Source organism: Taudactylus pleione, unplaced genomic scaffold (genome assembly GCF_031769625.1).
Source record: "Taudactylus pleione unplaced genomic scaffold, aTauple2 ptg001623l, whole genome shotgun sequence".
NCBI lineage: Eukaryota > Metazoa > Chordata > Amphibia > Anura > Myobatrachidae > Taudactylus > Taudactylus pleione.
In genome coordinates, this window is record NW_028286020.1 from 753,365 (window position 1) to 775,000 (window position 21,636).

General features: G+C 47.5%; 1 protein-coding gene across 1 annotated transcript in view; it reads left to right on the forward strand.

Moving 5' to 3' along the window:
- VRK1 (VRK serine/threonine kinase 1) overlaps nucleotides 1-21,636 on the forward strand; it is a 47,891-nt gene that overhangs the window by 22,563 nt on the left and 3,692 nt on the right. The window contains exons 9-11 of the mRNA XM_088464253.1: nucleotides 11,170-11,290; nucleotides 12,262-12,320; nucleotides 12,792-12,967. Coding sequence (XP_088320379.1) covers nucleotides 11,170-11,290; nucleotides 12,262-12,320; nucleotides 12,792-12,967 — 356 coding nt within the window. The remainder of the gene's footprint in view (nucleotides 1-11,169; nucleotides 11,291-12,261; nucleotides 12,321-12,791; nucleotides 12,968-21,636) is intronic.

The following is a 21,636-nucleotide window of genomic DNA, read 5'->3' on the forward strand; positions in this document are numbered from 1 at the left end:
CCTTCCTCCCTTCAGCTACTACACCTGCTAAGGTCCGGAGCTCGGCGTTTCGTTCCTTTCGGGTTCAGGGCAAGGCAAAGGGTCAGTCCTTCCCGAGGCAGTCCGCACCCAAGACCGCCTCAAAGCCAAAGAAGCAAGCCTGGAGTGCTAGGCGCCCTTCTTCCAAGCCAGAAGATAAGCCTTCTGCGTGATGGGACGGTCCTCCCTCTGGGGGACCCCAGAGTGGGAGGCCGACTTCTTCAATTCGCCCAGTGCTGGCACAATACCACCACGGATGCCTGGGTGCGAGAAGTGGTCTCCCAGGGGTACGCCCTGTCTTTTCGGCACATGCCGCCTTGCCAGTTTTTTTGCACAAGTCCTTCTCAGGACAAAACCAAGGCCTTGCAGGTTCAGGAAGCCATAGAGGCCTTGCTGACGGCGGGGGTCATTATACCCGTACCACAGTCTCAACGTGGGATGGGGTATTACTCTACGCTGTTTCTGGTGCAGAAACCCAATGGCTCTCATCGCCCCATCCTCAATTTGAAGTCCCTGAACAGGTTTCTCAGGGTACCCAAATTCAGGATGGAAACTTTGCGTTCCATCATACTGGCGATGGAACCGGGGGATTATATGGTCTCCCTGGATATCCAGGACGCCTACCTCCATGTGCCTATAGCAACATCGCACCAACGGTTTCTGCGGTTTGCTATTCTCCACAACCACTACCAATTCAGGGCTCTACCCTTTGGTCTCTCCACGGCACCAAGGGTATTTACCAAGGTGATGGCGGTCATGGCGGCTCACCTTCGGAGCCAGGGGATACGGTTGCTACCGTATCTAGACGACCTCCTCTTGCTGGCAAGCTCCCCGGAGGTACTGATCCAGCATCTCCACCTGACGGTCGCTTGTCTACAGGCGCACGGCTGGTTGATCAACTGGAAGAAATCCTCCCTCATCCCATCACAACGGATGGTTCATTTGGGGGCCCTGCTGGACGCTCGTCAGCAACGGACTTTTCTGACTCCAGAGAAGGTCTCCTCCTTACAGCTGCGGATTCACAGTTGTCTGAGCAGTGGCAGAGTGTCGGTGCACTCAGCGATGAGAGTTTTGGGGTCCATGGTGTCGGCATTCGGCATGGTGGAGTTTGCCCAGTTCCATTCCAGGCCCCTGCAGGGGCTGATTCTTTCAGAATGGAACGGATTGCCACACAGGATCCGCTCTCAGATGCTGGTGTTGTCCTCGGAGGTGCGTCTGTCCCTAGCCTGGTGGCTGCAGACAGCGCATCTCCTGGAGGGGCGCCCCTTTTGGATCCCGGAATGGGTTCTGCTCACGACAGATGCCAGTCTCCGGGGTTGGGGGGCAGTGACAGGCTCCTTGTCACTTCAGGGTCGTTGGTCGGCGGAGGAAGCGATTCTTCCCATCAACATCCTGGAACTGCGGGCAGTATACAGAGCCCTGCAGTCGTCCGGCACCGCTCTTCACGGAAGGGCCGTTCAGGTGCAGTCAGACAACGCCACCACGGTGGCGTACATCAATCACCAGGGAGGGACTCGCAGTCGAGCTGCGATGTCGGAGGTGTCCCGCGTCCTGGCTTGGGCGGAGCGCTATCTTCCAGCTCTCTCGGCAGTTTTCATCCCAGGAGTCCTCAATTGGGAGGCAGACTTCCTCAGCCGTTACGATGTGCATCCCGGGGAATGGTCGCTTCATCCAGAGGTATTACAACTACTCGTGGACAAGTGGGGGCTGCCAGAGCTGGACCTGATGGCGTCCCGTTACAATCACAAGCTGCCTGTGTACGGGTCAAGGACAAGGGACGCAGGCGCAAGTCTGATAGACGCGCTGTCGGTGAAATGGCTGTTTCAACTGGCTTACTTGTTCCCTCCGATATCTCTGCTGCCTCGGGTCCTGCGCAAGTTCAAACAGGACGGAGGCACACTGATCCTGGTGGCCCCAGCGTGGCCCAGAAGGCCGTGGTACTCCGATCTGCGGAGCCTGTCAATCGACGCTCCGTACCTCCTACCTCAACGGTGGGACCTGTTGTCTCAGGGGCCCTGTCTTCACCTGGATCTGGGTCGACTATCTTTGACGGCGTGGCTCTTGAGACAGCCGTCCTGAGGTCTCGGGGCTTTTCTAGCTCCGTTATTACCACCATGCTGAGGGCGCGCAAGCCTGCTTCCGCGAGGATCTATCACAGAGTGTGGCACACTTACTTTCAGTGGTGCGAGGCCAGAAACTATGATCCCCAGGTGTTCCGAGTTTCGCGTATTCTGGCTTTCCTTCAGTCCGGTTTGGACTTAGGATTACGTCTTTCTTCACTGAAGGTACACGTGTCTGGTCTGTCGGTGTGGTTCCAGCGCAGGATCGCTGCTATGCCGGACGTACACACCTTTTTCCAGGGTGTTTTGAGAATCCAGCCTCCCTTTGTGTCACCTGTGGCCCCGTGGGATTTGGCGGTGGTTCTTAGGGCCTTACAGGGTCCTCCTTTTGAGCCCTTGGAGTCAGTGGAGCTCAAGTGGCTAACTTTTAAAACTGTTTTCCTCTTGGCAATTGCTTCTGCCAGGAGGGTTTCAGATTTGGGGGCGCTTTCTTGTCGTCCCCCTTTTCTGATTTTTCATCAGGACAGAGCGGTGCTTCGCACTCGTCCTGATTTCCTGCCTAAGGTGGTTTCCAGGTTCCACATTAATCAGGAAATTGTTGTACCAGCCTTTCAGTCACCTGATCTTTCGGCTGGGGAGACTTCCTTAGACGTTGTAAGGGCACTCCAGGTTTATGAGGACCGGACTAGTTCTGTGAGGAAGTCGGATTCTTTGTTTATCCTCTTTGGTTTTCACAAGAGGGGTTGGCCTGCCAACAAACAGACTCTAGCCCGTTGGCTTCGTTCTGTTATTATTGAGGCTTATATGCAGGAGGGTTTACCTGTTCCAGCCTCTGTTAAGGCTCATTCCACTCGGTCCGTGGGCCCTTCTTGGGCTGCTAGCCGTGGCGCCTCTGCTGTTCAGCTCTGTAAGGCGGCCACCTGGTCTTCCATTCAGACCTTTTTGAGGTTCTATGCGTTTGACACCTTTGCCTCTCAGGATGCATCCTTTAGGCGCCGGGTTCTCCTATCAGCACAGGAGCGTCCCCGCCCTTAGTTGGACTGCTTTGGGACATCCCCAAGGTCACCCTGTGGACCCCTATGGACCCTGAAGTAGAAAACAAGAGATATGGTAAGAACTTACCTTTGTTATCTCTGTTTCTACGAAGTCCATAGGGTCCACAGGGCACCCGCCCTGACGCACCTGGCTTCATATGGGCTCTGTGACTGGTCACCGGTTTTCCGTCTCCCATTTCTGTGAGTATGGTTCTTGTGTGTTCCAGTCTTCCTTCTCTCTGTTTCGTCTCCTCCTCCGGCCTGGGCTGCTTACCAACTGAGGTGCCTGTGGCTCGGGGGCGGGGTATAGGGGAGGTTGGACCCAAGTGCATCCTGGGAGCAGCTAAAAGCTTTAACTCCGTGGTGCCCGAGGATCCAGGATCCAGCTATACCCCAAGGTCACCCTGTGGACCCTATGGACTTCGTAGAAACAGATAACAAAGGTAAGTTCTTACCATATCTCTTGTTTTTTTCTACCTGTGCATTTAGAATTTCACTCTCAATTGGTGCTCATAAGTAGAGAACCTCAGGGAAACCCTGTTGAATTATGTGGTAGGGGCGTCAACTACCTGAGCGTAGGAGGGGGAAAGTCAGGATCATTTTAAAATGCATTACTGCAAGGGGAAAACGAGTTTAATGATGATGAATGTAGAGGTAGTGGTCAAAAAGAGATTTTTGTTTTTATTTTTGCACTTGTGTTGAATCTTTCCTTTGAACGCTGGAATCCTGCTGTATAGAACTGTGTGTAGGAGCTGAGGCACTTTATGTAAATGATCCAGAAGTCTGAGCTCCTCCTTCTCCTCTATGTACCCTGCCTGGCAGCAGGTCAATTATTTAAAACAAACTTGCCTGAGTAGAGTGAGCGAGAGCTGATAAAGAGGGAGTGAACAACCATATTGAGAACATTTGTCCTTCAAAAAAGAAACAAATAATAAATAAAACATAGGACAAAACCAAAGCGTAAAATGGCTGGGCATCCAGCGTCTCCCAGCGGACTACAAGAAGAATATTTAACACTAGTACAACAATCCCTTTTACTGATTAATCAATGGTGAGCACTGGGGACTTCTGCAAAGGAACACTCTAAAGTCGCTGTGTGCAGGGCCCTTCAGTCTAAAGCTAGCGTCTTTGGATGTGAGACCGTTGAGCTTGTAGAACATTGAGAGTGTGTACAGGTGATTGCCCAGCACAGTTTGCTCAATGCTGCAGCCCCAAGAGGCACTCGCCCACCTAGGGATGTTGTTTCAGGAACAGGTTTGTTCCGGTATATGCTTATGGACTTGGAGGTATTCCCTCTATAAGTAGTCTTCTTGGTCACAGGCCCACCTCTCTTATGTACAGCATATTTCTACTTCAGGGTCCATAGGGTATCCACAGGATACCTTGGGGTATAGGCGATGGCGGCAGACATCCAGGCACCACAGAGTTAAATTTTCAGCCTCCCAGGATGCACTGGGGTCCATCTCCTATACCCCGCCCCCGAGCCTCAGGCCACTCAGTTTTCGTAGGTGCCTGGCCGGACCAGTCGCACCGTACAGAGGGGGGTCTTTTTAAGGCCCCTGAATATTTCTTCGCAGCTGTGGCTGCACAACTAGAGTGCTCCAGCATTGGACAGTCAGTATTGACGTCCATGCTGTCACTCCTACACCCCGCCGGTACCAGAACGCCGGTACCGATCCGGGGATGCTTGTAGGTAGCTGGGGTCACAGCTAGCGGTGATCCCCGGCTACCTGGACTGTGGCCGGATGCACGGGGAACAAGGTAAGCGGCAGGGTCCCGCGGTGGGCACCCGCCGGTAACACAGTCCTGTTTGGTCCCCAGGCAGGGGGCTCCCTGGGGACCGGCTGCGCGTGGGGCCAGGTACTGATCCTGCGCCTTCCACTAGACCACCAGGGACAGCGGGCCGCAGCATGTGCGGTACAGCGCGGCGTCCCAGGGGTTGATAGCACGCCAGGGGAGAACGCCTTCCCTGTCTCACAGCCGGCGTCTCCCCCGCTGCACAGTGCCAATCCACAGCGGTCTGAGCGGGCTGTGTCAGCGCTCCTCCCCCGGGCCCTGCCTTCTCTCTGCTCCTCGGTGGCCATTTTCTCACTACATGTGCTGGGGATGGCAAACGCTGCTGGAAGCTGATACAGATGCCATTGCGGTCCGGGTCCCCCGCATACCTCTCCTTCAATTAAGGTCAGTGTATGCAGCACTGTTTCCTACCAGGCTCTGGTCTGTGTAGTTGATCGCAGTGCCTGTAATGCAGGATGTTATCTGTGCATTGTATGTGACTTAAATGCTAGCGCTGTTTGCCTGTACTTTCATTTCTGACTGTCGGCCTTCTCCTATCCCTGTTCTTCTGCTACAGCCCTTGCGGTGCGGTGTCGCAGGGTGTTTATTACCTCACAGTAAACGTGGTTTTTCTGTGTGGGAGGTCACATACGCTCCGTTCACACTCCTCATGTCGGAAAGTGAACGAGGATATCCTCTTCCAGCTATAATGTACTGATATCATGTGCAGTTAGCGGAGGGATATGTAGACGCTGAGGGTTTATGGAGGGCATGTTGTATTATATTTCACGCCCCATTTCTGTCACTGTGCCTGCACAAAAAAGGGGACCGCCCTCGGCTGGCTAAAATGCTTACAGCCTTTGTGGGCAACGCCCCCTGCGTTTCCCCAAGGGGTTATCGCAGCCTGTGGTGGTCTCATCACATGCAGGGGTCCCTGGACAGTTGATGGTACCCCAGTGTATCCTGTTTTTTGCCCCCCCAGGTCTCGCAGGAGCCTGTGTGGGTGAATTTATTGTCCAAATGGTATAGCACCTGATGGACGTTTTACAGGGGGAGTCACCATTTCGGCCTTCTAAACGGCCTTTCGGGTCTCAGACGAGTAAAGACATGACGTCTGATGACGGTGACATTATTGACTTTTTCAGACACTAGCCCCTTAGTGCAAAGGAGGCGTAGTCTGGGTCTAAAGTCTATATACCTGGCCTTATACGGGCAGTCCGTGCGGCTTTGGTTATTACATATCCCCCGTGGCTAAATCCAACTATGCCTTCTTTAAGGATAAGGGTGTTGCCACTGTAATTCCTCTATTTGGTCAGGTGGATCATTTAGAGGAGGCGTGGAAAATCCGGGTAAGCGGTTCCAGCCTCAAAAACGGTTGACCTTTTGCATACCCCTTTTGCGGATAATTACATTTCCGAATGGGAGTTACCTTTACGGGTAGATTCTCATGTTACACGCCTAGTGAGGAGTGCTACGTTGCCCATGCCCTCCAGGTCCTCTTTGAAGGAGGTTCCAGATTGCAAGGTGCAAATATATCTAAAATCCAATATTCCCTTGCTGGAGGGGCTTACAGGCCGGCTATGGCCGTGTGCTGGGGGGCCAGAGCCATGGAACACTGAGTAGGTAACTGGATCTCTGCACACTGACTCTCCAGCAGAGCAGGTGGATAGTGGCAAATTCTCAGAGACTTTGCCACGTTCATAATGAGACGGTCTTACATATAGCCTACTCCTTTCCAGAATCTCCTCGGCAGCAGTAGCGGCTTGCCGCTCCCTGTGGTTGCGCTCTTGGAAAGCGGACGCAGATTCCATTTGGAATGCTTTGCCTTTTACGGGACAAGTCCTGTTTGGCACTCGTCTGGACGCAATTGTGGCCCTGCAGGCAGCAGCTACGTCTGCGTGTCTGCCATCGGCTACAGTCCCGTCAGGGTCTGGGACTTTGTCTTTTCGGCCCTGTGAGGCCAGGGTAAGTCTAAAATACAGCTTTCCAAGACAGTCAGTAGCCAGGAAATCTGCTCAGCCATAAGAACAGGCTTGGAGTACAAGACGTCCTACTCCCAAATTGGACTATAAGCCTTCAGCCTCACGGGACGGGCCTCCTCTCGGGAGCCCCCAGAGTTGGAGGCCGGCTTCTCCAGTTCGCCCAGTGCTGGTGTCTGACCACCACGGACACTGGGGTAAGAGAAGTATTTTCTTGAAGGTATGTCCTTTCCTCCCGGTAAAAGCCTCCCAGAAGGTTTTTCGTTACAGGTCTTCTGTCAATTCAGGACAAGGCCCTGTAATTTTTGAGGGTGTTACACTCTATGCTCCAGGCAGGAGTTATAGTACCTATTCCGTTGCCCCAAAGGGGAACGAGGTATTACTCCATCCTCTTTCTGGTACAGACACCCAATGCGTCTTACCAGGACATTCTCAACCTCGAATCCTTCAACAAATTCTTAAGGGTTCCTCGGTTCGGGAGAGGGACCCTGCATTCCATCATTCAATGGAGCCTGGGAATTTTGTGGTGTCGTTGGATATATTCAGGGTGACTACCTGAATATTCCTCTTTTCTTAGCACACCAGTGTTTTCCTCAGGTTTGCAGTGGTCGATAAGCATTTCCAGTTTCTGGCATTGCCCCTTGGTCTGGCCTCCGCGCCTCACGGTTTACCAGGGTCATGGTAGTTATGGCAGCCCACCTGCGGATGCAGGGGGTCCGCTTGTTACCCTATCCGAGTGACCTCCTGTTGTTACCACGGCCTCCAGAGATACTTCAGTGCCATATGCAACGGACAATATCTGTGTTGCTACGTTAGGGCTGACTGATAAACTGGAAATGGTCCTCTCTGATTCTTCACAGAGGATGCTCCATATCCCAACATCTGAGGATCTTTGTGATTGAGGAAAAGATCTCTGCATTACAGGCAAAGGTACGCAGTTGCCTGCAGAGTCGCCGAGTGTCTATTCACTTGGCAATGTGGTTCCTGGGTTCCAGGATGGCGCTGTTCGACATGGTGGAGAGTACCCAGCTTCACTCTAAAGAACTTGATCCTCTCCGGATGGGATGGGTTGCCCCATAGGATAAAGTCAATAGGCTTTCCCCGGAGGTTTGTCTCTCTCTGGCCTGGTGGCTGCAGAAAGCTCACCTAAACAAGGGGTACCCCCTTTGGGATTGCGGACAGGGTCCTTCTGGCGACGGACGCCAGTATCCGTGGCTGGGAAGCATGACGGGTCCACACTTGTTCCAGGGCAGGTGGACACCAGTAGTTTTTGCGCTTCCCATAATCATCTGAGAACTCTGAGCAGTATTCAGGGTTCTCCAGCATGCAGGACAGGTCCTCCACGGAAATACCGTGCAGGTACAGTCTGACAACGCCATCATGATGGCTTATGTAAACCACCTAGGAGGTTCTCGAAGTCAGGCGACACTAACAGTGGTGTCCCGAATTCTGGCTTGGGTGGAAGGCTATATCCCTGCCGTCATCGGCAGTGTTCATTCAGGAATCCTCAGATGGAAAGCAGGCTTTCTCAGCCGTCAAGACGTGCATTCAGGGAAATGTCCTCTTTATCAGGAGGTGTTCAATCTTCTGGTGAACAAGTGGAGCCTTTCAGAGATGAGACTTCTGATAGACGTAGGTAGGTCCAGTGAACCTTCCAAGTTGTGTACCTCGTCCCTCCGTTATCCCTTCTTCCTCCAGTAATGGCAAGAAGGAGGCACGCTCCTGCTGATAGCTCCAGCGTAGGCCAGATGGCACTATTACTCAGATCTTCGGAGCCTCTCAGTTAACACTCCGAAGCTGTTGCCTCTACGCCCGGACCTGTTGTCTCTGGATCCTGGCTGATACCCAGACCTGGGTTGTCTGTGGTGGAGACTGCCCTCTTAAGGTCTAGGAGTTTTTTCCAGCTCTATAGTTAACAGGGGCTGTGTCCATGCTAAGAGCTCGGAAGTTTTCATCTGCAAGAATTTACCATTAGGTATGGTATACTTTCTTTCAGGTATCGCCCTAGAGGCTAGGCTCCTCGGGTATTCCGGATATCCAGAGGTTGGCTTTCCTACAGGTGGGCTTAGATAACGGTCTTCGCCTTGCTTACCTCAAGGTGCAGGTTTCTGCCCTGTTAGTATGGTTTCAGTGTAGGATTGCTACTCTTCCTGATGTCCGCACCTTTGTGCAGGGTGTACGTTATATTCAGCATCCCTTTGTTCCACCTGTGGCTCCTTGGGATTTGGCTGTGGTCCTTAGGGCTCTCTGAGGACCGCCATTTGATCCACTGGGCTCAGTGGATTTCAAATGGCTTACGGCTAGGACTGTATTCCTTCTGGCTCTTAATTTGGCCAGTAGGATCTCAGAATGGGAGGCTCTGTCATGTAGACCTCCCTTTTTCTCATCTTTCCTAGGAACAGGGCAGTGCTTGCCTTTACTTCCCCAGTCCTGTCTGCTGGTGAGGTCTATTTGGCTGTGGTACGGGCGCTAAGAATTTAAGTTGACCGTACCAGTCCATTTAGGAAATCAGACTCTCGGTTTTGTCTTTTCTGGTTTCCATAAAAAGGGTTGGCCTGCCACTACGCTAACTTTGGCAGGATGGATTCACAGGTCTTCCTGTTCCATCCTCTATTAAAGCTCTTCCACTAGGTCTGTGGGTCCTTCGTGGACAGCTCGACGTGGCGCTTCAGCGGTGCTTGGCAGCCACGTGGTCATCTGTCCATATTTTTGGTAAGGTATTATGCTTTTGATACCTTCGCCTCTCAGGATGCTTCCTTTCGGCGGCGGATTCTCCTTACAGCACAGGAGCGTCCCCGCCCTTAAAGGATACTGCTTTGGGACATCCCCAAGGTATCCTGTGGATACCCTATGGACCCTGAAGTAGAAAATATGAGATATGGTAAGAACTTACCCTTGTTATCTCTATTTCTACGAAGTCCATAGGGTTCCACAGGACTCCCGCCCTGTCGCACCTGTACTGCAGATGTTTTCTTAAAGTGCCCAAGCTCCTGCACGCACCTCTATACCCCATTGGTTTCAGTGTCCCCAAATAGATGTATGAGAAATAAAGGCCACACTTGGCTTCCATGCAGCTGTTACTCATGCATAGGCCCGTATTCAATTTGGAACGAAAAGCCATTTTCACGTGTTTTTAGGCGAAAACTTTTCGCCGATGATGTCATTGTCGCTTGTTTTGATTTTACTCCGTATTCCATTTGGAAGACTTTCCGCCTAGGCGGAAAGTCAATGCAATGTAATAGGTAAAAAAGTTTCGCCTATCAATACCAGGCGGAAAAAAGTGCAGAATTGGGGTTTTGGGGTGCAACGTTGCGGGAACCCTCGTGCAGCCTTCAGACAGTCCCCCCAAAGGTGAACTGTGTCAAAATTAAAAAATAAAACACACTTAAGGACACCCCAAAAAAATCACTTTGAATTTGGAGGCAAAAAAAAAAATTTGTTGGGGGACAAACATAAAAACCAAGGGCTCCCCAAGTATGCCCCTGGTGTGTTTTTTTCATTGCAGGTGTTTGTGGCAGGTGGATTTTTCACAATTTTTTTCAAATTAACTTTAGCAACTTTAAAATATGCTGACCCCCATTTTCAAGTACCCCAAATTTGCTGGGTTAAGTTATTTTCTGCAAAAAATACTCCTGAATACTATTCTGCACCACTTATACAAAAACGCTATTTAGCAGCTATTGAGCCCATTTAAAAACACCAAACACCTTCAGCAAGCCAAATCGGGGGGTATCATAGCTAACCCTCATGTCAGAGCATCTTTTGGGGGGTGTCAGGCTGATTTCCCCAAATCTGACACTACTTTCCACTTGTTTAAGTTTTGCCGTGTCCCGTTTTCGCCTACTTTCAAATTGAACACGGCGATACGCGGGCACGCGCGTGATACTTTTCCGCCTGCAAAACACGCGATGTAGGTGAAAAGTCCGGGAGGCGAAAAAGTATCACGGCTCGTCTCAAATTGAATACGGGCCATAGTCTGGATCACTGCCCAAATATATGTCTAACATGACTGTGAGAGGAGACATCCGTAGCTTTTAAATAAAGGTAATTGTTGGGGCATGTTAGGCTGGGTTGGTCACTGAAGCTCTTGTTGTTTTATGAGCAGCAGAACTCTGAGGAGGAAGAACGTCGTCAGCACACAGTAACAGTGGCAGGAAGCACACACTCCTAGGATGTATTTTTTACCGTGCATTAATTCAGTACCAATAACATTGTGCGCACTTACCAGAAATCAGTCCTAGAAAATGTTTCTTCAGACTTTCCTGCGTGGCGGCATTTACTGAGCGTTTGCTATTGTGCCAGGTCCTTCAAGAAGAGGAGACTTGGAAATTCTGGGCTATTGCATGATTCAGTGGCTGTGTGGTAAACTTCCATGGGAGGACAACCTGACTGACCCAGATTATGTCACCAACTCCAAAATAAGGTCAGTTTCTTTCTGGCTCTGATTAATGTTTTGCGTACATTGCAAAGGTTCCCAGCTTTTCACCTGCTCAGGAGGCTGCACACGGGAAAAATAGTGAATTTCCTCAGAAAATGCAATCCGAGCTTGGAATTGGATTGCAAATGCAATTCGCAGTGCGAGTTGGGACCTGCGGGCTGCTCTCACGGATGTTCTCCGTTGTGCTTCATCTTTGTACGTGTTTGAAACAAATTCCTGTGCGGTTAAAGTCGCAGCCCAGCGTCTCCGGTACACTGTGAGTGGTGTTTTGCTGCGATGCGAATGAGATGAAAAATTGAAAGAAAAAGACTTTATGCTGCGTCTCTCGGAGCGTCTCAGTCTCTATGGCGGTCTCGCGCCGTGTGGCGTTATTGAGGCCAGGTGTATGAGGACACATCTGAAAAATCACTTTACAGACATTTTATTGTTCCCAAAAATACCGCAAAGACATTAATTTGCTGAAAAACGCTACCTGGCTGTCATTTTTCCATTAAAAAAAAAGTGCAAAAATCAGTCCTCTCACCTTTTAAGAACTTCAGTACTTTTTTTTTTTTTTTTTTTTTTGTACGGCCACTAACAGCCTTCAGTACTGTCCTGCTGTACCACTTGCCGTTTTTGGGGGGTCCCGGGCGATTTCCCAACTTTTTCATGTCCTCTCAGGTGGCTTTTTTTTTTTTCCTGTAGAAAAGTTGCGCAACCTTGCCGAAAGTCCCATGAATCAGCATTTATAATTGGATATTGTATTTCTCGGGTGCGCACATTCATGTAATAGGGTTGACCCCTTAGACAGCACGGGGATAGAGATAAACTGCTACAGGAAGTGAGAAGTATCAGTGGGCGTGTCCTCACGTAGACGATTCTGTTATTGGTCAGTAGTAACTGGTCTTTTCTTACTGGATAACAAGCATGAACAGACTATTAAATTCCAATTAGAATGTTTCTCAATGGCATTTCAGGTATGGTGATGAAATCTCAACACTCATGGAATCGTGTTTCCCTGGGAAGAAGAAACCAGGTAGGAGCCTCATTGACATAATTAGTAGGGGCAGTAGGAGTATGTTGGCATCACTTTAAATTAAGCTTTTGATTTCTGTATGATTTTTTTCTAACCAATCCTACATTTGAGCTCCAAGTGGCGTCCTCTATTTACTTAGGATACAACACACTTCCAGTAAGATACAACAGAGAGGCTACTCGACGAGTTTCGACGAATGCACCTACATAGATACACACACACACACCTTAAAGTCTTCCAGAGCACCATGTGATCTTCTTACCAACAGATTATCTGTGAATGGCTCAAATTCCATCTAATTAAATGTTAAAAAGTGTGATAATTGGGTTATTAGTACATACTGAGAATAAGTCTATTAATCCTGCAACAATAAATACCATTTCCCTCATTTCATATACTGACCAATTAGTGACGTCTTGAACTTGGTTGTGTTTAAATTTTGAAAGGTAAAAAATTGTTTTGTGCCGACAGATGAGATTGGCAAATACATGGCGGCTGTAAAAGGTCTTGGTTATTCTGATAAGCCTCAGTACCAGAAGCTAAGAGAGATACTTCTGCAAGGTTTGAAGGCTCTGGGCACCAAGGACGATGGAAAGCTGGAGTTTTCTGCTGGTCAGAACGGAGAGATGCCTGCAAAAGAGAAGAAGGTACTATTGCAAATCCTGCTATTCATTTGTATGTTAATGTCAACCGTTAACTTGCCAGCATTGGGCTCTTGTGAGAGACTGCTTTATTTTGTTACTCCCCTCACTTAGCGCCATGTTGGGTTTGCAGGAGTTTCTTTGAGCTTTAAATTCCATCTTTGCGTGTGAGAAGCCGTCTCAGTGCTGACAGGACATTACAGGACAGATGGAATCGGTATGATTTACCGCCGGACCCCTACCTGGCGGTTGGAATCCCGGCAGAGGAGGAAATCCCGATCGTCCAAGGTAAGTATTCACTAACCTATTTCTAACCCCCTAACCCTCCCTTTGGGGTGCCTAACCCTAACCTCCCCCCCCCCCCCCCCCCCCAAGTGCCTAACCTTAATCTCCCCTCTAAGTGCCTAAACCTATTCCCCCCCCCTTCCCCGTTGCCTAAACCTAAGTCCCCCGGGGGGGTGCCTAACCCTCCCTCCCCCTAGCCTAACCCTAACCTCCTGGGGGGGTGCCTAACCCCAATTTCCCCCCGGGAACCCTAAACCTAACCCTCCAACCCGCGGCTGTCGGCACCCGTCATCCCTTCAATCGGGATGCCGGGCACCGGTCTCCCAGCGTCGGTAAAAGATTAAGGCGCCTGTCATTTAATCCTCGCCGGGATAAAGCAGTCGGGAAGCCGGCTGTCGGTATTGGGTCCACTGGCTTCCCGACTGCATACCGTACAGATAGCTCTCCCCTGCATCTACTAACTTGGGAGAAGTAGTGCGAGTCCTTTGCTGGTCATTGCTGTTATTTTTAAACTATTAGACCCCCTTCCGTTCCCTGTACCAGAGCCTCTTTTGGGTGTCATAATTTTCTGCCTGTTCTAAATGTCACACTACATTAAATATGATACAGGCAGTCGCATACGGCCTTTGCACAACTTGTGACCCCGAGGCCCATCCAGCGTTGACTGAGTGAGACCTGTCTGGGTGATCTGTTTAAATGAGACCGTAACAGAAATTACTCAGCTGGCTAGTTTACCCAAAGTACAGTATCTGCCTATAGAGGTAGTTTTATACAGCTTTTCCAGCAGTTCCCTATGGATGAGCTGCCGTGCTGTCTGTACTTAGCCAGATCGGTTCAGTTCTTAGCCAGATTTTCTTTTGAAAACCATATTTGCATCATCTGCAAGACCTGCTAAGCGAACTAGCTTTTCTTTGGTCCAGAATTGGGAAGGCTCAGAAATTAGAATTGTCATAAGAAGAAAAAGACCGATTTTAGAGGAATCAACTTGATTTCCAACCTACAGTACCTTGCAAAAGTATTCACCCCCCTTGACTTTTTACCTTTTTTGTTGCATTATAACCTGTAATTTTTTTTATTTATTTTTTTTATCTGAATTTTATGTGATGGATCTGCACAAAATAGTCTAGTTTGTTGAAGTGAAATGAGAAAAATATATATAAAAAAGAATCTTTATAAATAAAATTCTGAATATTGGCATGTGCATATGTAATCACCCCCTTTGCTATGACGCTCCTCAAAAGTTCTGATGCAACCAATTATTTTCAGAAGTCACATAATTAGTGAAATGAAGTCCACCTGTGTGAAATCTAAGTGTCACATGATCGGTCAGTATAAACACACCTTTTCTGAAAGGCCCCAGAGGCTGCAACACCACTAAGCAAGAGACATCACACCATGAAGACCAAGGAGCTCTCCTCAACAACTTTGTCCCTGACTTGTTTGAAGTACAATTCTGGGTTGGGTTATAAAAAAAAATATCCAAATCTTTGATGATCCCCCGGAGCACCATCAAATCCATCATCAAGAAGATCGTACCACAACAAACCTGCCAAGAGAGGGCCGCCCAACCAAAACTCACAGACCGGGCAAGGAGGGCATTAATCAGAGAGGCAGCACAGAGACCAAAGGTAACCCTGAAGGAGCTGCAGAGTTCCACAGCAGAGACTGGTGTATCTGTGCATGTGACCACAATAAGCCGTACACTCCATAGAGCTGGGCTTTATGGAAAAGTGGCCAGAAAAAAAATGCCAATACTTAGTGGTAAAAATAAGAAGACAAGATTTAAGTTTGCCAAAAGGCATGTGGGCGACTCCCCAAATGTATGGAGGAAGGTGTTCTGGTCAGATGAGACTAAAATTTAACTTTTCGGCAACCAAGGAAAACGCTAGGTCTGGCACAAACCCAACACACCCCAAGAACACCATCCCCGCAGTGAAACATGGCGGTGGCAGTATCATGCTGTGGGGATGTTTTTCAGCAGCATGGACTGGGAACCTGATTCGAGATGAGGGAAAGATGTATGGTGCTAAATACAGGGATATTTTTGAGCAAAACCTGTTTCAGTCTGCCTGTGATTTGAGACTGGGACGGAGGTTGATTTTAAAGCCGGACAATGAACCGAAGCATACTGCTAAAGCAACACTCAAGTGGTTTAAGGGGAAACATCTAAATGTGTTGGAATGGCCTAGTCAAAGCCCAGATCTCAATCCATTTGAGAATCTGTGGTTAGACTTGAAGATTGCTTTTCACAAGCGGAAACCATCCAACAGTTTAGAATGTAAGCTCTTACGAGCAGGGCCCTCTACCCTCTTGTGCTTCTCCCTACTTTAGTTTCATCTACTACTTAAGCTGCATACACACACAACGATTTTTTGAATGATTATCGTTCATGCGCGTTCACGTTTGTAGTTCAAGTCAGACTTGTCAACTCAACGATTTTCAGTAAGGGAATATGCAAAAATCGTTTGTAGTTCAAAAAAATCGTTCATTACACTTTAAAAAATCGTTTGTGTATGCAGCTTAACTCACCACTAGGGCACCTAACACTTGGCTGCTTATGCTCTGTTGCTTATCTGGGTGATATGGTCGCTAATGTAGCAATATATATTATCCATATCCTGTATTGTATTGTTCTGTAAGTCGCTTGTCTACAATTGTATATGTACTTTGTAAGGCGCTGCGGAACACTTGTGGCGCCATATAAATAAATGATAATAATAACATGAAGGAGCTGGAGTAGTTTTGCCTTGAGGAATGGGCAAAAATCCCAGGGGTAAGATGTGGCAAGCTCATAGAGACTTATCCAAAGCGACGTGCAGCTATAATTGCCGCAAAAGGTGGCTCGACAAAGTACTGACTTTAGGGGGGTGAATAGTTATACATGCTGCAGTTTTCGGTTATGTTCTCCTAAATGTTGTTTGATTCACAATATATAAAAAAAAAACACAACTTCACAGTTGTAGGCATGTTCTGTGAATGAAATGATGCACACCTTCAAACAATCCATTTTAATTCCAGGTTGTGAGGTAACAAAACATGAAAAATGCGAAGGGGGTGAATACTTTTGCAAGGAACTGTATATCCATCTGCAGGATTGGAACTCTTCATCTGTCTCTCAACGTGCTGGGCTACCTTGAGATGTCATTGATATACTTCTTATCCTTTGCCCTCCTAGTAGGAAGTTTGTGATTCTGTTGCTTGGGTTAACAAAGCTATTCTGGCATGGTCAGAATCGAAGAGGTCTCTGGAGACCATTCTGTTTTCTGGTAATGTACTTTTAGCTCTTAACTAGGAAACATTTCTCATTGCACGGGAAGAATATGTGCCTTCGTCACTGTTTTAATGTTGCTAGACCAAAATCATCTACATTTGAGTCCTTTCATCCCTATGGAAGGACAAGAGGTTCCTATTCCAGAGGTCATTTGATGCTACCTGTGGAGGACATAAGAAAGGACAAGCTTGTTCTGGTAAAAGACAGACCAGAAAAATTTAACAAATAGCATGGTGGGAACTTTACCTATCTGGGATCTCCTCTAGTGGGTGGGCTGTCTTCTGCTATTCTGGAACCTGTGTTTTTTTTCTTCCACCATGGACACCTGGGTGAGTGGAATTTTGAATCTAGGCTACGTTTTAAAACTTTTGGTTCTCCCTCCAAGGTGGTTCTTTATGAAAGGTCTTCGTGTAGAGAAACTAAAGCAGCAAGCACGAAATCCCGAAATTCAAACTTTTGTTTCTGCAGAGGTAGTTCTCTCTGTACCACAACAAGTTTGGTTTTTATTCTGTTCTTACAGTCCAAAGACAAAATACGCTTATTAACATGTTTCAATTTGGGAAAGACATCATTGCCTCCTCACGTTTGTGCCTCGTCACATTCAGTTTTCTGCTCTTCTATTCAATTTATTGACCACATCAATGGTCTTGGACACAGCAGAAATTAATGTTGCTAGTCAATATACTGAAACTCGGAGAAGGTTAAACGCTTTTGTTAAGGCTCAAACTTTTTCTTAAGAGGAAGACCAATCAAATCCAGACCAACAAAGCCAAGGTAGTGACCTATAAATCACCAAGGTGGATCAGAGCGTTCCTGGGCAAATGTGGAGGTCAAATTAATTCTACATCGGGTGGAGCACAATGTTCCAGCAAGCTTCGTAGTCTTTATTCTGGATTTAGACAACTGGGAAGTAGACTTAAGCTGGGTACACACTAGACGATATGCCGCTCGATCCAGCGGTTCGGACCGACATCTCGTCCATGTCTGCAAGTGTGTATGCACTATGACCGACCATGCGTGCTCCTGTTGGGTCATTCATCGCATCGACTGATGGAGCCTACATGCTGCTCAATCTACTCATGGATGCGGCTGCTGAACGTCATATCGTGCGGTCGTTCACCAGATTGTGTGGTGTGAAACGATCACACAATATGTTGTTCATCACATCATGCGTCGCCTGGGTACACACATCGTCTAGTGTGTACCCTGCATTACTCAGCAAAACTACCCTCCTGGGGAATGGTCACGTCATTTGGATCTTTTTCACAAAGTATTAAAAGATGAGGTCAACTGGACGTAGACATGCTGGTGTCTAAGTTACATCACAAGGTAAACTGCTATCATGCCAGAACCATAGGTCCAATAGCAGCTCTAGCAGGTGCCATGGTTATGTTGGAGCGGTCATCTGGTTTATATATATATATCCTCTTATTCTATTGTTGGCAAGAGCGTTAAATAAAGAGGTAAGGATAGAGGGCATATGAATGATTATTCTAGCTCCAGATTGGCTGACAAGGTCGTGGTACACAGGGATTCTAAACGTCTTGGCCCTACTTCATGGTATTCAGACCTCATTGCACGGGTATTACATGTGCAGCCTCCTGTACATTCCTCCAGTGACTCTATCTAATCTAAATGTTGTCTTGTCAGCATTACAACATTCACCATTTGTATCTTTTACAGTCAGTGGATGTTACATCCCTTTGTTGGAAAACTGCCTTAGTTTTAGCAATTTCCTCTGCTTGGAGAGTTTCCGAATTGAGAGCTGTTTCTTGCAGATCCCACTATATTGTGATTCATGATGAGAGATGTTTTTGTTGACAATTTTTTTTTTTTTTTTTTATTCAGGAAAGTTTTATGTTCTTCAGATTTTAGGGTTGCTGTATACCTGCTAGTCATCCAACTGAAATGATTAGTTAGGAGCATCAGCTGGTTTTAGCATTTGAATGCGCACTTACTGTCTTTAAAGAAATCGTGTTGGGAATCGGTAATGGGCCCCATATTTCAGCCAGCCTTTCACCGATTCCCCTACCGCCTTTCTGAAATGGCAATTGGCGGCCATCGATTTTGAAATTCTTCATGATAAATATCCTAGATGTGTTGATAACTATCATATTTTAGTTGTGATTGGTAAATCCAATTCCCCGACCTGGCACCTGGGGAACAAGGAATTGGCTCAATACATCGCTGATGTATGCGGCCTTTACATTAGACCATTCATGTACAAACTTGCAGGTCTTGTCTGAATACTTGTTACCTTGCAATATCCTTCTGCCCCTTAAAACTTCATTCCAGCACATATCTACCAAACATTTTACTGCTTTAGCTTTTAAGGGGCTTATTTATCAACAATATTTTGCGGCAAATCCTTACAAAACAGCCGTCTTTGGTGGAATCTTGGAATGTATGAAGGGGGTGACCACAGCAGATTTCGGAGATACCATTTTTGAACGTGAAAAATCAACGGAGGCTGCTAAATGATGACATTTTCCACGTTCAGCCCCGATAGCGAACGCCAACTTTAAATGGCTTTGTCCATTGTAGCCTGTGGGCCACATTTATGCAAATGTTTGTCTGTTAAATGACGGTTATACATGTGCAATTCGATAACCACGAATATGCAGTAAGAACGCAGTTTCCCGAAGTAAAATGATCGGGTACATTTTAAGCTCCATGGCATTCTGCTCCTATCAGAACCTGTGTCCTTGCAGGTTTGTTTGTATTTTTGATACATTTCCCTGGTAATTAATTTCTTAATGCAGAGATATGCAGCAGTACAAAATTAAAAATATTGAGGCTAACTTGGGAATATAGATAAACATGCCTCCTAATAGTTTTTCACTGCTTTGCAAAACACCAGTCTTCTAATTGCCTTGAGTATTATTAGGCTAGAATCCCTGTTTTGCTGTCTTGCGTTATCTAGCCCTGTTTCTGCATCTGTTCTCGCGACTCCTGTCGATTAGATTTTAAACACATCGCTATAAAGGTTCACAGCCTTGAGATCTTTCATAGGTCTGAAATACAGAAGAACATTCCATATTTAAATTGTAAACTAAATTGACTCAATGATTAATAAAAATTAATGGACTGTCAGTTTTTCCATTGAAGCAAATATGACTTAGCTCTGACACCTCAGAAAAGGGTTTGGGTAAGATATGTCGGTGGCTGAAAAGCCACTGGTTCAAATCCCGACACCAGAAGCCTGGCGGAGTGAAATCCCGACAGGGGCTGTAAGTGCCCTAACCCCCTCCCTTGGTGGTGCCTAACCCTAACCTCCCGCGGTGGTGCCTAATCGCCCCTCCTTCCCGCACCCTAAACCTAACCCTCCCCGGGGGGTGCCTAGCCCCCCTCCCCGTAGCCAACCCCTCCCCGGGGAGGGGGTGCCTAATCCTAATCTTCCCACAGGGCTTAAACCTAACCCCCCCTATCCCCGGGCTAGGTATCATACTTGCCCTACTTCTTACCTACAGGATGGTATGGATTGGGATGCCGATGTCTGTATCCTGATCCTTTTCGGGATATCTTCATCGCCATTATGCTGGGTGTCAGGATTCCGGCGTCGGTATATCAACGCCCGGAATCCCGTATGCCGGCATATTTAACGTATCCCTTCAAAGTACAAGGGTGTTCAGCATGCAACATATACATTGATAATATCAGTTTGCAACTCCTTTTGTCCCCTGAGCTGTGCAGTTAATCAGTGAGAAGTTCTAATTTCTTACAGTGGGTTATAAAGTCGCTCTGGGAACACATTGAGCAGAGTTCAGGTTGGGGCAGAGGTCAGTGATGTAATGGCTGGAAAACACACTCCTAAGGAACATTTTGGAGGCGATTCAAATTATTTGCGTGCTCCCTGATGGGCATCTATACTATTAGGCGTCCGATGGAGCAATTCAATTATTTCTCTGTTCAAGCGCCCCTTAGTATTTAACACAGCTAAAAGCATCAGGTTTAGCTGCGCAAAGCGGCTAAACCCATCTAAACAAGTGGTTAGGGCACCCAAAATAAAGGACTTTGAACACATTTCTTCTCGCCCCAGGAAGAGGGCGTCCAAAACAATTGAGTTGCCCTGTTTGAGTTTTGAATGTTCTTTTGTTTTTATTTATTTATTTTTTTCTGGTCCAAACTTTTGAGGAAGGAGAATGACTATAATTTCATTTGGGCGAGATTTGGTATCTTGTAAATTTTTACTGTAAAGATCGACATGCTTTGAATGACGTTGGCGCCAATCCGTTTACACAGCGCACATTTCCTTGTTCCTCTAGTATTATTTTTGTTGCTTTCAGCCTAGTTCTGGAGGGTGAGGGAAGGATGGGTTCACCCGGGTAGAGAACATTTTGTACGGTGCCCTATGTGCTTTCCTTTGCTGGGAAATGCTGTACAAGTTTTTGGGATCACCCAGTTTATTTTGTTTTGTTTATTACATAATGCCCAACAATAAAGCTACAGGACCCGGTGATCAGTCCAATATTGAGCGCCCTGTACAATCCTGCTGAAAAGCTGGGAACTAATAATTTCCAGTCTTCCATTCGGCCTGTGCATAACTGCAACATAAGCAGCACAATAATTCTCTCTCTCTCTCTCTCTCTCTCTCTCTCTCTCTCTCTGTATTTGTGTTCGGAATGAGAAGTGTCGGTGTGTATTCCTGACTAATGCATCACAAATCTGCTGACACGCTGGCCTTGAAGTCCTAGCTGGCGATAATCAGGCCTGAGCGGCGGCGGCGAAGATGTACCTAATGCACTCCATCAATGCAGTTTGCATATGGGAGTTCCCACGGGGGAGCTGCTCTGTGCCAGCTGAGGGTTACCTGCCCATTGCAGTTATTGTATGTAATTATCAAACCAATCTGTTCAGCCCAGCAGGGTTTAGATGGTAATCTGAAAGCAGTGCTCCTTCGATGAGAAATGGATTGCACTATCCACCCCCCTCACCTTCTATCCCCATCAGCATTGTATCCGTGCAGCTGCTTTCTTAGCAGCAAAGCGAACGTGAAGTCCAATTGTTAGACTTGTAATTTCATATAATTGTCCTCCTAGAGCATTTGCGGAGGAAGTGCAGACCTGTAAATATGCCTGGGGGGTATGAAATGAATAATGAAGATGCTAATTGATAGTGC